The 16,625-nt window shown below is 34.9% G+C and overlaps 1 protein-coding gene across 9 annotated transcripts in view; it reads left to right on the forward strand.

The window, feature by feature from the left end:
• KIDINS220 (kinase D interacting substrate 220) overlaps positions 1-16,625 on the forward strand; it is a 120,944-nt gene that overhangs the window by 62,777 nt on the left and 41,542 nt on the right. For all 9 annotated transcript variants that reach the window (XM_057497471.1, XM_057497473.1, XM_036881862.2 and 6 more), the window contains exons 16-22: positions 825-976; positions 1,148-1,437; positions 2,170-2,310; positions 3,067-3,310; positions 3,467-3,555; positions 5,082-5,226; positions 9,694-9,856. In XM_057497471.1, the coding sequence (XP_057353454.1) occupies positions 825-976; positions 1,148-1,437; positions 2,170-2,310; positions 3,067-3,310; positions 3,467-3,555; positions 5,082-5,226; positions 9,694-9,856 (1,224 nt within the window). The remainder of the gene's footprint in view (positions 1-824; positions 977-1,147; positions 1,438-2,169; positions 2,311-3,066; positions 3,311-3,466; positions 3,556-5,081; positions 5,227-9,693; positions 9,857-16,625) is intronic.

Raw genomic sequence — 16,625 nt, forward strand, 5'->3', positions numbered from 1 at the left:
GGATTTAAAATGAAAAGTTAAAATGAAAAAGTTAAGAAAACTATTATACAGTAGAATAAAATAATTTGGGAGACTACTTTTACAGAAAATAACATTTTACGTGGATGAGATGGTATTTTTTAAAAAGTTAATTAAAACCGCATAAATCAAGACTGCACAATACAGTACAGTCTGATCTTACACTGTGTTTTGAATACAGTCTTCTGGATTGAGATGAGAGCTCAGGAATGGGAGGTGAGAAAGGAGCTAATGCTGAAATATATGCATTCAGAGAATCAAAATAAAATAATTCACTTTACCAAAGAACAACTGTGAAGTGAATATTTTACAACTCATTTTTAAATCTGGTGATATTTAAGCTATAAATAAGAAGTTCTAAAACTTGAGTTTTGAAATGGCATAAATTCTTAATGACTATACTATTTTCTCAGGGTTCTAATCTCTTCAGTTGGCACTCAGAGAACTTTGCAGCTCCTTTTGGTTGCGTCCTGACTTGGGGTGCCACCTTTTGATCTCTGTGTTATGAGATCTTTGAGATGTTTGATTTCTTGTCTAAGCTCTGTCCTAACTTTCTTATCCTTCTGCCTTTAGTCAGAATTACTTCATCTAACTCTGCACATTTAACTGTAGTTACTGTCTTTTCCTATGAAAAGATTATAGGATGTTAGAAGTGGAAAACATCTAATTGTTCTTTTCCCTAAGAATTTTAAAGACAGTAATTTGAAATAAAGTATAGGGTAAATATAAGTATAGAGATGATATATGTTGAAGTTACTTCTTTCCTTGAGTACCTGAGTAACATTTTATTTCCTCTGTCCTACAAGGTTTTTGTTCACAGATTACAATAGGCTCTCCAGTGTAGGCGGAGAAACGTCCATGGCTGAAATGATTGCGACTCTCTCAGATGCTTGTGAAAGAGAGTTTGGCTTTTTGGCAACCAGGCTTTTTCGAGTATTCAAGACTGAAGATACACAGGGTGGGGCTTCCTTCTTCTTCTTTGTATGTATGTAGAGGTTGAGGATGGGGTGAATGTTCAGTGTATTTCCATGAAAACATGAACTGACCATCAGATTTGTCATATGCTGTGACTGCAACTTATAGATAATTTATATGCAAATAATTGTTAAAATCATTTGTTGTCTTACAGGTAAAAAGAAATGGAAAAAAACATGTTGTCTCCCATCTTTTGTCATCTTCCTTTTTGTCTTTGGCTGCATTATTGCTGGAATTACCCTACTGGCTATATTTAGGGTTGACCCCAAGCATCTGACAGTGAATGCTGTCCTCATATCAATTGCGTCTATAGTGGGGCTGGCCTTGGTGCTGAACTGTCGTACGTGGTGGCAGGTGTTAGACTCCCTCCTGAATTCTCAAAGGAAACGCCTCCATAATGCTGCCTCCAAACTGCACAAATTGAAAAGTGAAGGATTCATGAAAGTAAGCGCTTATGGGTTCTTAGAAAATAATCCTAATGTGAATATGTTAGCATGACTGTGACCATTGGGCTTTAAGGAGTGTACTCTTTAAATGTTAACAGCGTTGCATTTGTTTTTAGTTTCATTTCACATTTTTCCTGTGAAAAAGTATACTTGAAGTGGACAAAGTTATAGTAATACCATATTTTTATAAAAGAGACTTCTTGAAGAATTTGTCAGATTACTCCACAGATGGTAATTCCTGCCTAATAATATAGGTTCTTCTAGAGCTCTGTAGATTAAGCACATTGAACCACCAAAACATACATGATAGGGTCATAATCTAAGAACCAAAAGAGACTTCATGCAGTGTCTGCAGCCGCTTCCTTTGGTCAAGGTTACGTGCCATCAGGTGCCAACTGTATTGTGGTTTTAAATCATTTGAATTTGCATTCAGTTCCAAGTATTTTGACATTCAGAGCATTTGATCTTGGCAAGTAAGTCACTCAGCTCAGTCTGTCCTTTTAAAATGGATATGACAGTGTCTTTCTCATTGTAAGGTGAAATGCTCTAATTTATGTGAAGTCACTTTGTAAGTTGTGAAGCACTCACTTCAGTTATCAGTAAAACTGCAGTGGTAGCAGGGAACTTGGATTTCTTTCCTTCCCGTTAGACGATTTTTTTATCAGGCTTTTAAAGAAACATGCTTAATTTTCTCCTTTTATCAGCGCTGTCTGTCCTTTGCTTTGTATAGGTTCTTAAGTGTGAAGTGGAATTGATGGCCAGGATGGCGAAAACCATCGACAGCTTCACTCAGAATCAGACAAGGCTGGTGGTTATCATTGATGGCTTGGATGCCTGCGAGCAGGACAAAGTGCTCCAGATGTTGGACACTGTATGTCCTAGCCGTCCTGAAACTTTGTAATCGTCACCTACGTGGCAGCTGAGAGGAATGACTTCATGAATATCTCAGATGGAATTTGAATTTTTCTTTTATAAAAATAACCAATTTTTAAAAATGTAGAATAAGAGCAAAAGAGTGTATATTTTATCACAAACAGATTTAAACGATTTTAGCTTAATGGCCATGGGAGGGAACAAAATGAACAGAGTAGCTCTGAAGTCCATACATAGTGTGACTCCAGCTTTTCTTGGCAGATAGTTATGGTTAGAATCAGAAACAAAAGTGGGGAAACCACAGAATTTGTAGAGTTTTTGTTAAAGTGGGGCATGTCAGTGGCTCTCCATAAGGTATGTGATAAGCATAGTGTGTGACTGGGGGCGGAGATCAGTGTGCCCAGTACCTCATGTACATTCGTGGGTATTTCTCATGTGGCCATGAGTATAGACCATAGTGTGTAGAAAACCTTAAGCATGCAGACCAAAAGAATGTAGACCATGAGTGTCTCAAAATAGGACAGGATTAATTGTTGTCTTAGGAGGTTTTATCACTTTCAGATGGTAAAAAATTGTCAGATGGTGAAAAACCAGACTTCAGTATGACTGTTTTCATATAGAATAATTTTTTGATGAAAAGGAGCCAGTATTTTAAAAATGTAGTCATCAAAGGTAACACAGATTTTGAAGACACTTTTTATTACTGTGGCTAATTTTATATTTGTATCATAAGTTTACATTTCTTCTACCACAGGTCCGAGTTCTGTTTTCAAAAGGCCCATTCATTGCCATTTTTGCAAGTGATCCACATATTATTATAAAGGCAATTAACCAGAACCTCAACAGTGTGCTTCGTGACTCAAATATAAATGGACATGACTATATGCGCAACATAGTTCATTTGCCCGTTTTCCTTAACAGTCGTGGACTAAGCAGTGCAAGAAAATTTCTCGTAACTTCAACAACCAATGGTGACATTACATGCTCAGATACTACAGGTAAAGATCAAGTTCCTCAGGTACTTGAAGTAGTTCTGTAGTTTTTTATGGTGACTCGCCTTTTACCTTGAAAACTATTGTTGGTGTTTCCCTTCTCATTAAATATGTACAATAGAATTTTAGTACAAATGGTGTTCTCTTGATGAATTCTTTAAGGGATACAGGAAGATGCTGACAGAAGAGTTTCACAAAACAGCCTTGGAGAGATGACAAAACTTGGTAGCAAGACAGCTCTCAATAGACGGGTAAGGTGCCATTTGTTTTGTGTCATAATGTTTATGTCATTATTATTCAAATAAAAATAAGGTGATGCCACTTAAATAATCTGTTGTAAATAGTGCGTTAAGTTCATCAAATAAATTTGATCACTGAATTTCCTTTCAGCTTCAGGTGTTTTTTCAGGGAATGTCGAACCTAGAGCCATCACTGTGAATTGTATAGGAGTCCCTGTCCTGTCCTATCTTGCTCTCAACCCAAGGGCCACCCCAGACCCCAGACCAATTGAGTCAGAGTCTCTGAGAATGAGATTTTAAGGCTTCCCGTATGATTTCATTCGGAGTTGAAAGCCCCTGTATTCACTCCAGGTCAGACTGTATTCATTCCAGGTGCCCATTGCCTCCTCAGCTGTGAGGGAGAAAGAGGCTTGTAGGTGAGAAACGCTCCTGGCTTCGTCTTCCTGTTGGCTTTCCTCCTTCGCTTATGTTTGTGAGGTATGACTCTGTCATACCCACATAGCATTTCCATGCCCTTCCCGGCCACCTTGGGTTTCTCCTGGAACGCTCTAGTTGTCCCTGTCCTATTCCATTCCTATAATCTTTCTGTGTATAGAACAAAGGAGTATTACAAGACAGGAGGATGTCCACTTACAGGTAAGTTACGGCAGTAGTACTATTTCAGGATGGCTGGGTTGGGCTAGCTTTGGTGCTGCTTTCATTTTTTCCTAGTTAGCTACCAGTAAATTTGGACTTTCCAGTTTTTAAAGTGTGTCTTCAGTGACATTCCAATTTTATGCCTCTACCCTGTATAAAACTAGGGATGCTGCAAAATTAATATTATGAACAACAACTAATAGCACTAAATTAAGAGGAGGGTATGACTTACCATTTGATCAGGACTCATGGGCTCCCTTTGGTGGCATGCATCATTCCCTTGTTTCATGACCTTAGATGAGAACTCACCTCTGTTGTGTCCATTCCTCCGATTACATGGGATTCCCTAATCCACCCTGCCCACTTGAGGGTCTTTGATTCTTATGCAGATGTGAGGATAGTTAGAGCAGCTGTGCCTTTTAGATGGTTACCACATATTTAAAAGTAACCTAAAAATCAAAATGCTGACTCCTTAAAACTATCCGAGGGATTACATGCTTTATTATTTCAGGGTTCCCATAAATACTGAGCTCCTATGAGAGTTCGAATTGAATTCTCTTTATGTAATTCTGCTTACCTAACAATCTTCAAGGCATTTATTTAGCCTTCTCTAACTGTCCAGTACAAATCCAAAAACATCTGAAGCTAAACCATAGCATTTGATTTAGTTGCTGCTATGTTACTTTCTAATGCATCTGTAAAGATTCTGTCTCAAGGAATTATTATTATGTATAATCTCCCTGTGGTTTCTTTATTATTATTATTATTATCAAATAGTCTGCCTCTTTGACCAGAATTTTGAATTTTTGTTGTTGTCATAAACATGTATTCACTTCTCAAAAAGCTGTAAATTCTCAGACTCGAAGTATGGGTTCATGCTCATTGATAATACACTGTTTCAGGATACTTACCGCCGAAGGCAGATTCAGCGGACCATCACTCGGCAGATGTCCTTTGATCTTACAAAACTGCTGGTTACGGAGGACTGGTTCAGTGACATTAGTCCTCAGACCATGAGAAGATTACTTAATATTGTTTCTGTGACAGGTAACTTTTGTTTCTTACTGTCTTAGAATATATAATAAGCTTTAACATTAACAAAACAATTCAGTTTCCAAAACAAAAGGATGTGCTGTGTTTGTTTACACTGCTAAGTACAGTTGTGTTTGCATTAAGTGTATCTAGTAAAATCAGTATTAGTTTTGACAACAAAAATCTACCATTATTTGAACATTGTTGTTTTAAAACTTGATGATTTAAAAAAGCTTTTATTTCATCTCAGGTTTAATTATTCTCTTTGTGTAAAGATAATTTTAGGCTAATTTGTATGACAATATAATTGTAATTGAAAATGCTGACATTCGGATTCTATATACTGCTATCCTGTTTTAGTTTCCAAGTGATTTATTTTTTTCTTTTTTTTGTGGTAAATAAAATAACATCACAAAATTTACCATCTTAACCATTTTAAGGGTACAGTTCACTGGTATTGAATACCTTATTAAACATATTGTTGTATAACCATCACCACTATCCATCTCTATAATTCTTTTCATCTTGTAAAACAAACTCTATACCTATTAAACAGTAATTCCTCTTTCTCCCCTGCCCCTCTCCCCTGGCAAACACCATTATACTGTTTCTGTCTCTATGATTTGACTATACTATGTACCTTGTCTAAGTGGAATCATACAGTTAGTTGTTTTTTTGTGGCTGGCTTGTTTTCATTTAGCATAATGCCTTCAAGGTCATCTCTGTTGTAGCGTATGTCAGAATTTCCTTCCTTTTTAAGGCTGAGTAATATTCCGTTGTATGTATAGGCCACATTTTGCTTATCCATTCATCTGTTGATGAATATGTAGGGTGCTTCCATGGTTTGGTTACTGTAAATAATGCAGCTGTGAGCATGGGTATACAAATATCTTTTTGAGACCCTGCTTTCAATTTGTTAGGGTATATACCCAGAAGTGGAGTTGCTGGATTACATGGTATTTCTGTTTTTAATTGTTTGAGAAACTTTCGTTCTGTTTTTCACAGCAGCTGCACCATTTTAGATTCCCACCAAGAGTGCACAAGGGTTCTGACCTTATCTTCTACTTACTTGCCTCCGTCCCTTACTAACCTCATTGCTGTTCCCTGAAAGTGCCAGCCATGCTCCTGCCTAAGGGCTTCAGCACTTGCCATTTCTGCCTGTAATGATCTTTCTTTGGAGAGAGATGCATAATATATATTTTCTTACCTCCTTTTACGTCTTTGATTAAATATCACCTCTCCCTCTTTGGCACTTCTGGCTTTATCCCTTCACTGCTTTATTGCACTCTGTACAACTGGTCACTTTTTAATACACTGTACCATTTATGTATTTATTTTGTTTTTGTCTGTCTCCTTTCAGCAGAATGTAAGACCCACGTGGCCTGGATTTTTGTCTGTCTAGTGTAGTTTTTCTTTCCTCAGTGCCCAGAACAGTGGGAGCTGAATTTTACAAACATCTTGAGAAAAGCATCCTAAGCAGAAGGAACAGCAAGTGTAAATGCTCTCATGTAGGATCCCTAGAACAGTTGGAGACCAATCTGGTTGGAGTTCAGGGAATAAAAGGGAGAGTGCTGGGAAGTGACATCAGAGAACTAACCAGTGGCTCATTCATTTTCGCCCTTACAGGCCCACATCCATGGCAAGCCTTTTGGATTACATTTAGACATTTTCAGACATTTCAGAAGCCGATCACGTTAATGTCATTTAATAGTTCATGCTGAGATAAGCACATTTAAAAATTAATGGTATTATACATTTCAGAGTAGAACCAAAGTATTTTCCTAAAGCTTCATTTTAAATGCAAGAGTTTCTCTAATATTAGTCTTCGACTAAATAACAGTCTTTCTAGACCATTACATCAGAACTATTTTTATTTTGTTTCATCAGATATTGTTCTTCCTGAAAATGAAAGATTTCTAGGTAAAAATCTAATTTTGTAAAAGCACCTTAATGCCATTAGTTTCATTGCTTAAATATAGAAGGGTTATGTTGAAAAACAACTTACGGATTTAAACCTTTGTATTTTAATGGACTATTGATAGTTTTCATGATAGGTTTTATACTTAATTGGTTTAAATTAGTTAGCTATATGTAGAGAAATTTATTTAATTGAAATACAAAAATAAATAATTTATTTGGATAGAGTATAAAGGCAAAAAACAGGTTTGAGTCCTGGGCATGTTAATTATCCCCTGGTAGGTTCCATTCCCTTGTATGTAAAAATGCATAAGAATATCTGTTGCATGTTATGCAAACAGTTGCTGCTCTTAGAAAAGTTATACAGTACATGAGACTAATCAGAAAATAATTTAGAGTTTTAGTAGATGAAGTATTGGTGGGCATTTAGTTAAGTGGCTTTCTACTTAAAAACTGTACTTTATTTTATCAAATGTGCTTCATTTAAAATTTGTCTTATTGAGTTACTTTGGAAGATAAAATTAAAAAGTAATCTTAGACACATTCGTTGGACAAAATTTCTTCTTGCTACTGCTTTATTTCTTAACTATTATATGCTAGAATACTTAGAACACCTGCATCATTTTTAGTCACTGACACTTTTGAAATAGTTTTCCAGTTCTGTCTGTCTACCAGGTTCATGAATTCTGGACTGTATTTGCTGTTCTCTTTATTTGACTGTCCTCTCTTCCCAAACTCAACCTCACCTAGCTGGGCTCCAGTGGTTCCATTCTGGAGGGACCTTCTGTCCCTCCTTCTGCTCCTTCTGGACTTGGTGCACATTTTCTTTTCTCTCACAGCAATGTGTGTTTATCCCCAGTAGAGTCTTACCTCATAGTGTTGTGATTGTTTTTTTATTTATCCATCTTTCCCAATACATCCTTGAATTCTTTTAGGGTGGGGAGTAAGTCTTGAATCTCTGTGATCAGTAAATATACTGAATGAGTGAGTTTTAGAAACTCAGTCAAGCAATTGTAGTTAGATTTGAGATCTTCACTGCCTTTTCCATGAATTATTATTTTGGGGATCAAGCCCAATTATTATGGGATGGAAATTGTACATACAGTGTTGTAATCTTTGTCTCCAGTTCAGTTCTAAAAGTTTTTTCACCAGTTTCATCATCTTCAAAAGTTCAAGAAGTATGTTGTCAGTGTTGCAAGTCCATTTTAATACCTTGCTTCTAGCTGCCTGGTTTTTAAAACTTTTAGTTCTCTGGTAACCTGTTCATACTCTGCTGAGAGTAGATCACCTTTCAACACAATTTGTATCTGATGTATTTGCACTTTTTTATTGGATTATTTTTCTGTTCCATTGGAGTGTAAGTGCCATGAAGGCTGTCATGAAGTGTCATGAAGAAACCATCTCCCAACAAAAAAAACACAAAAGAAGAAAACAAAAAAAACAAAACAAACAAAAGAAACCATCTCTACTTAGTTAGGCATTCTATCCTCAACATTAATATAGCATTAGCTGAGATACTCCAGTGAGGTTTTGTAGCTCTCAAATGCTTGTGACCCTAGCTCACTTAGATTGAAGGTAAAAACCCTGTCACCCATCTCACAGACAATAATCCACATTCCAGGGAAAAAAGAATCCAGTGATGATAATGTAGTTTGTGTGTGAAAGCAAATTTGCTGAGGGGGTGAGGTTCTGAGGACATGGGAAGAATTGGATGGGGGGATTATTTCTCTATACCTATTAGTAGTAGAGAAAAGACATTCATATTTGAACCAAAAGGAATAGATATCTTAGGCTAAATATGAGCTAAACTGCTACAATGAAGTAAAACTGATAAAATTAAAAAGCATTGATACAAGCAGTTCAGAATCCCAATGAAATCTAGGAGAAATTGATGAAGCAATGAAACAAAGCATCCATTCTGAAAGTTGAAGGATTGCAACTGTCTGCCTGTCAGCATGCCCAGTGGTAGAACACTAAATTAGAGTCCTAGAAAACCATAGGGATGGATAGGGTTTTTAGAAAATATGTAAACAAATTTTAGAAATACATTATAACTCACCTGGCAGGTTATTTACATTGACCATCCTGAGTATCTAAAAATGAAAGTGATGGGCTTGCACATCCATCTATAATGAAACAAGAACAGACCAATGTATTTGGGTTAAGGTCCATCACTGGGCTCTTAGACTACTTTAGAGGGTGGAGCCCATCATGGGTGCATTGATGTTCTGCCCAGTGGCTGTGGGCAGCATTGAGACTGTCTGACACTCAGTTTTGAAAGATTTTTGTCTGCGTGTACATGATTAAAATAGTGTATAGCACCAGTGGCAAATCACACAAAAATTTTACTTTAGGATAAAACAGAATTGTTTTTAAGCCCTAGAAGCTTTCCAGTATAGTTCTTTGGATTATAAGCCATTTAAATACTAGGCTTGAATTTATAGTGTAAATTAAATGGCAAAATTTAAAGATTTAAAGTTTAATTATTTGTGAATATACTAAATGTTTTGCTAAGCATAACATTACACATTTATTAATTTTAAACTGTTTTTGTATTCCTTAAAGGACGATTATTGAGAGCCAATCAGATCAGTTTCAACTGGGATAGGCTTGCGAGCTGGATCAACCTTACTGAGCAGTGGCCGTACCGAACTTCATGGCTCATATTATATTTGGAAGAGACCGAAGGTATTCCCGATCAAATGACACTAAAAACCATCTACGAAAGGTACTTTGTCTGACCTCTTTATATTTATCTTAGATTGAGTTGACTTTTCAGAAAAAAATGAATGTGTATAAAGCAAAATGAATAATACAAGATAATATGTATAAAATGTGTACTTCTGGATTCAACTAATAATTCTCATTAATTCCATTATAATTTTGGAGTTGTTAGCACAGGTATACATCCCATTCTGTAAAATCTATAGCTTTGTTTGCATATATTCTTTTTTCAGTGTAATCTATATGATAAAAAAATGTTCAATAAATAGTCTTAATGGCTTTATATATTTATATATACAAAATACAAACATTGAAACATTATTATTTGTTTCCACTTTATTTGTTATTCTTAGTGTCTTCATGGAGTATTAAAGAGGTTACATTTTCCGAATCATTAGTATAGGTATTGTGACAGCTTTTTATCTGGAGGGTTTGGGAGCTGGGAATACTGGCTGGAAAACATTTTTGCATCAAACCATAAAGGAGTTATTGTTCTTTTATAGTCAGTCATTTGAAGTACTTTTAACATTTCTAATTATGATAAATAAATTTTTTTTCTTGAAAGATGTTCAGGTAAGGCCCAGATCTGTTAAGTACATAAAATTTAATAAGAGTTACTAGTTTCTTGCTAAGTTCACAAATACGTTTATAATCCTTTTTGTTTACCAGGACACTTAATACCTTCATAGTTTCTAGTTGTATTCTAAATAAACTGTGTCTTAGAAAAAAGATACTAGAAGGCAACTCTACAATTTTATAAATTGTTTTATATTTATATATAATTGTTTTATATTATAATTGAAACTTATTTTTGCATGTAAATGAAAGGGGAGATTAACAAAGTATTAGTGTTTAGTTCATATGTTGAATCTTTCAAGATTACAAATAATTTTCTTAGAATCTTGTCAGCAGATGGTTTTCCTATTTTCCAATCCCCATTTTTCATGTACACATTTTATTTCATATTTTCTAGGTAAATAGTTTTAGAATTATGGAGGATGGTTGTAGTATTAATCTAGAGATTTGAGCTCTTCTTGGTTTTGCTGTTTATGTTAAATAAAGTCAGTTGTATAAACTATGCGTGTTGTACCAAGTAGGTGTTCCAGCAGATGGCAGTGACATAAAATTACCATAGGCTTGTAGGGAAGTGGCACTGAATCTTGATGTTTTAGAAATCATTTTCTTACCATGAGATACATGATTGGCTTTTCCCTTGGCTGTGTAGTAAAATACTGTTATAGTTCATGAATAAACATTTGCATCATAACACAGGTGTGTTTAATTATGAATGTTTGCTAGATGAGCACAGTTATTATTAAACAGTTAAAATTTAACTTTTAAAATGTTTTAACTTTTTCAGTAATAATTCATACCAATATAATGGGATTTATTTTCAGATGGTATAGTTTTATGTAAAGCCCTAATTAGCATAGACAGGTAGTCCTTTAACACCTCATTTTATCTTTGAGAAATTAATATTATTTGTGTGTAAATAAAAGCATCTTGGAGAAAAGGGTAAGCTTTCATTTAGGGACTATACACTGGATTTTTAGAGTCTGTTTGAATTGGTCCTAGAGTAATAAATTCTTGGTTTCAAGATATTTGAAAACTTGGAAACGGGAGCTGCTTGTCTCACAGGGCCTTGTTTAAGGAGGAGAGATGGCTCAGCATTAGCATTTTCTCCTTTTGGTATATGGATCGAGATTTTTCTTCCTTAGTGCCTTCTCAGCCAGGTGGTTTAGTACCTCTGAATGTTCACAAAGCCCAGAGAGGTGGTTAGAGTCGTTTCATATTATTAACAAGGAAGATTGTGGTTCAGAAAATTTAAGTAACTAAACTGAAGTCACTAAACTTTAAAGTAGCAGAGCTATTTCAATCCAGGTTTGTCAGACTCCATAAACTTACACGCTTGCCACTGTTATAAATTTTACATTTTAACTCCTTTTATCCTCACAATTTTTGAGGTGGTATATACTATTATTCTCATTTTATGTATGAGTTTATTGAAACCCAGAGCAGGTAAGTCACTTGCCGAGAGCCTCACAGCCAGTGAGTGGTAGTTTATCAACCTCAGGCTAAAGCATTGCTTTCTGGATGATAGAAAACTTTTCAGACTAAAAGTACTGTGCTTTGCTGGTAGAAAAGTTTTCGACCTTTTGAAGTTTTCACCCCAACTTCTAGCATTTGAGCCTCAAGCTATATGACTTCCTAATGTTCAAGGAAATTTTTAAAAATTTACATTTTTAATTAATTAAAATATATTTTACAGACAAAAGAGAATATATATATATCACTTACAATTTAAAGATAATAGTAATTTTTTTCAATCTGAAATGTTTTTGGTGGGGATATTTTTCATTATCTAATGAGAGTAACTTGGGATGAATTTTTATAGGGGAATATTTTATTTTGTTCAAGTAAATATAGAATAGTATAATATATTGGAGGTGTAACGAGGTGATAAGACCTTTGTTTTGCCATTAAATGAATCCGTTAGTTTTGACTTTAGCATTTGGTGGGCCTGCCATCCATCATTAATGGGGTTAGATTCAGGGTCATTTTGAGATGCTTTTTTTTTTTTTTGAGAAAAAAAGTACATGTTATATGCTACAATACTTACTTACAACAATGTTTTGTAGCCAGCTAGCATAAGGAAGAGAAACAGACAATGTATTAACAATCTTTGAGAATTCATTAAGGAATTGACTTAAAATGATTAAATGTAAGATGACTTGGAATGAAAAACTATAGGAAGACAATTTGATCAACATATTGAAAAATCGTATATTGGAATATGTTAGAATAATTTAGATGACTGCTTTTAGTTAACCATAGTTGAGTTCTTTGATGCTATGGCTTGTCATTTGAATAATAAAAAGTTTTATTTACGGCAGACAAAAAGCAGCAGTATATAATTGATATTCATTTATTAAAGAAATCTGATTTGGTAAAAACAGAAAATAGTATTTTTAACTCTAGTAGTAAAATTTATTTTTTTAATCCATAAAAAGCCTCATTTATTTTTATAGCAATTTGATGACACATCTGCTTGCTTTATTCAGTTGAAAAAGAAAATGTTGGTTCTTAGTGTTTGGTAAAATTGCTTTGTTAAATTATTTTCTAAATTGTTCAACTTTTAACAAATGACATTTGATACTAACACTGGAAAGCAATTTCAGCTAATTAAGTAGATCCCTCTATAAACCATTGGAACATTAAGATGACATACTGTTCATTCAAGATTATTTTAATTGGTACAATTATTGTAATTTTCTTGCAATTATGTGTTGAGCTAAAAGCTTTTGTCTAGATCATTTGAGGGGCTTTTTTTGTTAACATACATTTAGTAAGAAGAAAGGGAGTAAAATAAAAACCGTAGATAAGATTTTCTGTCTACCTTTCATTACAGCATTTTAGACAACTATTGAAATATTTTAGTATAAAACACTATTTCTGGCATTTTTCAGTAAGCATTTTAAGCAGTCATAGAGGCTTTTAAAAGATCAATTTAAATAGTTTTCATGAAGATAATGTTTAAAATTTCTGTTTTGACACTGTTCAAGCAATCTTTTACTCAGGATGATATGGTCAGAGTAATTCTGTGATAAGGATATGCCAGACTTTATTTTGGTACTCTATTTTGATTTTTAAAACGATTGAATAAGTTTTGAGAGAGCCTCCAAATGGCAGCCATTTTCCATTTCATTGAAATAGCTACTTGCTAAATAGACATAATGGACATCTAATTTTTAACATTTATACCAAATTCACCATGTTTAAATTATTCAAGGAGTGGTATTTCTGTACTTTATGTAAGATATTTTTCACAATAAAACATTGTATCTTATGATTGTTCTTCCTGATACTCAGCCAAAGTTTTCCTAAGCTAATTGTATAACCTTAGTTATCCCATTCCTCTCTTAGCTGTCACTGATCTCCTTCCCTCTTTTCTTAATGTTCTGGGTGATTATTAGTTGTCCCCCATCCCATCCCGTGTGTGGCCATGATTATGCACAGGCTTATTTCTTTCGCTTGTGGACTTAAGGTATAAATTGGAATAGCATGAAAAATTGGATGCTAGTTAGTTAAGATTTGTGAAGAAGTCTCATCTCCTGTGTGGTACAAAGCATATCCTCTGTGCTGATGATTTTTCTCTTAATTTAGGTTTTGTGTTAGTATAAATGTTTATGCCAAACAATGTTTCAAAATGCTGTTTTGGTGTTTTTTATTCGGTTTAGAATCTTAATGAAATTCTCTCTTCTCGATATGATAATGACTTCTCTGTAGGTGTTGGTATTGTCATCATTCAACATTTATTAAATTATGGTCTTGTATATGATTATTGTTTCCATCTTTATTCTCCAAACACACTTGTCCTTAATGTGTATGTAATGTAAATACTTCATTCAGGGGCTCAATGTTTTATCAGTATCTTTATCTTTTTAAAAAATAGCCTGATCTAATAATCCTTTGCATAAACATGAAATAATTCTTCATACAGAAGGGGAAACTAAAGTTTGTGTTGAAAAAAAGAAAACATAATCTAAAATAGAAATCACATTCTATCTGGGTAGAAATAAATAACTAGTATATTTGCCAGGTGTAATGTGAAAATTAAGCCTTCAAACTATGGACAAAGATGCCTGTAATCAGATGTAATGTTGATAATTAAACATGCATTTCTGATTGTGCATTGTTTATTTTTATTCATTGTCTATGGAAATTAAGTAGAAAGCCTGGGTTCCTAAAGATAAAGGTGAAGGGAAGAATGTTTTAGTTTATTTTGATTTGCCTGCAAAACAACTTTTGTTGTTCGCAGGGAAAAAAAGGAAATCTGTTAAACTGGACATGCTTGACTGTTATTTGAGTTTATCTGTTTATATATTTTGCTGCTTCTTTGTTTTATATTGCTCCCAGACTTGTAGCAACACTCAAAGTGTTAGAGAAATTAATGGAAGAACTAATTCTAAAACTTAGAATTCATTCATTTATTCAGAAAATAGTGATTAAGCACCTATTTTGGAATTGGCACTATTCTAGGAGCTTGGACAAACAGACACAGATCCTACCCCAAGCAGGGAGTGATAGGTAATAAACAGTATCTATAATATGTAATTGCATAGCGTGTTAAAAGGTGACAAGTGCTATGGCAAAAATAAGAGTAGCTAGATCACTGTTAGGGAGAGGAGGGGAGTGCAGATTCCACATTTCCTAAGAGGCTCAGGGTAGACATCATTGAGAAGGGAGATAATGAGCAAAGAGTTGAAGGAGGCAAGAGAATTAGTCAAGCAGATATCTAGGGAAGGCATTTCTAGGTGGAGGAAACAGTCTGGACAAAGGTCCTAAGGCCAAAGAGTGCCTGGAGTGTTCAGGTCACAGCAACAAGAGATCTGGTGTGGTTAGAAGGGATCCAGGGAGGGGGAGGGGTTGGAGATGAGGTTGGGGAGGTCGGGGGGCATAGGTCATGGGCAGCTTTTAAAGGACCATTAGAAGGATTTTGGCTTTAACCCCCGAGTAAGATGGAGATCTGTTCCAGGGTCTTGAAAAAGCTGTATCCATACCCTGTATGCCCTAAGGTACCTATTTGGTTGTTACCAGTATACCTTGACCTGAGTTAGGGAATCCTATTGACCTAAGGGAGCATATTTTGAGAATCCCATGCTGGGAAGGGAATTGGAGTGAATCTGGGTGGAAAGTTAGGGTAAATGAAAAATGCAGAAAGTAGGTGGCAGTCCTACAGTAAAGACGAAATGAGTGGTGCATGGTGGCACTCCCATGAATACGAGAAAGCTAAGAAATGACTAACATCATTTGTAGTCTTGATGAAAGAAAACAAATTAGTTATTCTAAATATCTTCAACAGTTGATACAACTTATTTTCCTGTGTGTCGTTCCTGTTGTAGTAGTTTCTTGTTTCTTAAGGTCATTTAAGTCTTTATTTTCTAATAAAGTGATGGGTTTGTAAGCCTACTTTATGGCTCATTTGAAAAATTGCCTTCTTTCCCTTTAGACTTGCCAACTGCATGGCCTATCCCCCTAACCTCAGCGTTTAGACCCTTGGTTGAGAGTGAATGAAAAGTGGTTTCCATAGCATTTAGGACTAACAGGTTTAGAGAACAACTAATAAATTGCTTATAGGCTAATACCAGATTTGATTTATGAGTGGCATAACGTGCAAATAATAATCATTACATGTCAAATTGGCCTCTCAGGATAAAGAGAAATAATTGCTCAGAATTCTATATACAGGAATGAAGTTTATCTGGGGTTCCAAACAATCTTAGCATGGCTCTCCAACCCCTTCTTATGCTTTCTCCTCTTGCTTTTCACCTCTCCACCTGCACTTAACTTCTCTCTGGCCCATCTTCCCCTCTCCCACCTGATTGTTCTGGTCTCATCTCAAGTGCCACTACCTCAGGAAGCCTTCTGTAACCAGACATATACCGTTTTCCAAGATTTTATTGATGTGTTCATTATATACTGGATGTTACTTCATAGCACTTAGCATAGTTATCCTTTTATAAATATTTGTGTTGTTTGTTATTTCCTTAATGTTTACTTCCTGAACTACACTGTTAACTCCATGAACAATAATTTCCTTAAACTTTGCTGAATTCCTTGCTTCTAGACATTCTTGGCATAGAGTAGGCAGGAGTAGGTATGTATGAAAGAATAAATAAATAAATAGGATAATGGCATTTGGGTTGAGGTAAAAGCATGGACTGGAGGAAGGTGATGAATGGGAAACCACATTTTATCTTGAAAAGAATACT

Source organism: Manis pentadactyla, chromosome 2 (genome assembly GCF_030020395.1).
Source record: "Manis pentadactyla isolate mManPen7 chromosome 2, mManPen7.hap1, whole genome shotgun sequence".
NCBI lineage: Eukaryota > Metazoa > Chordata > Mammalia > Pholidota > Manidae > Manis > Manis pentadactyla.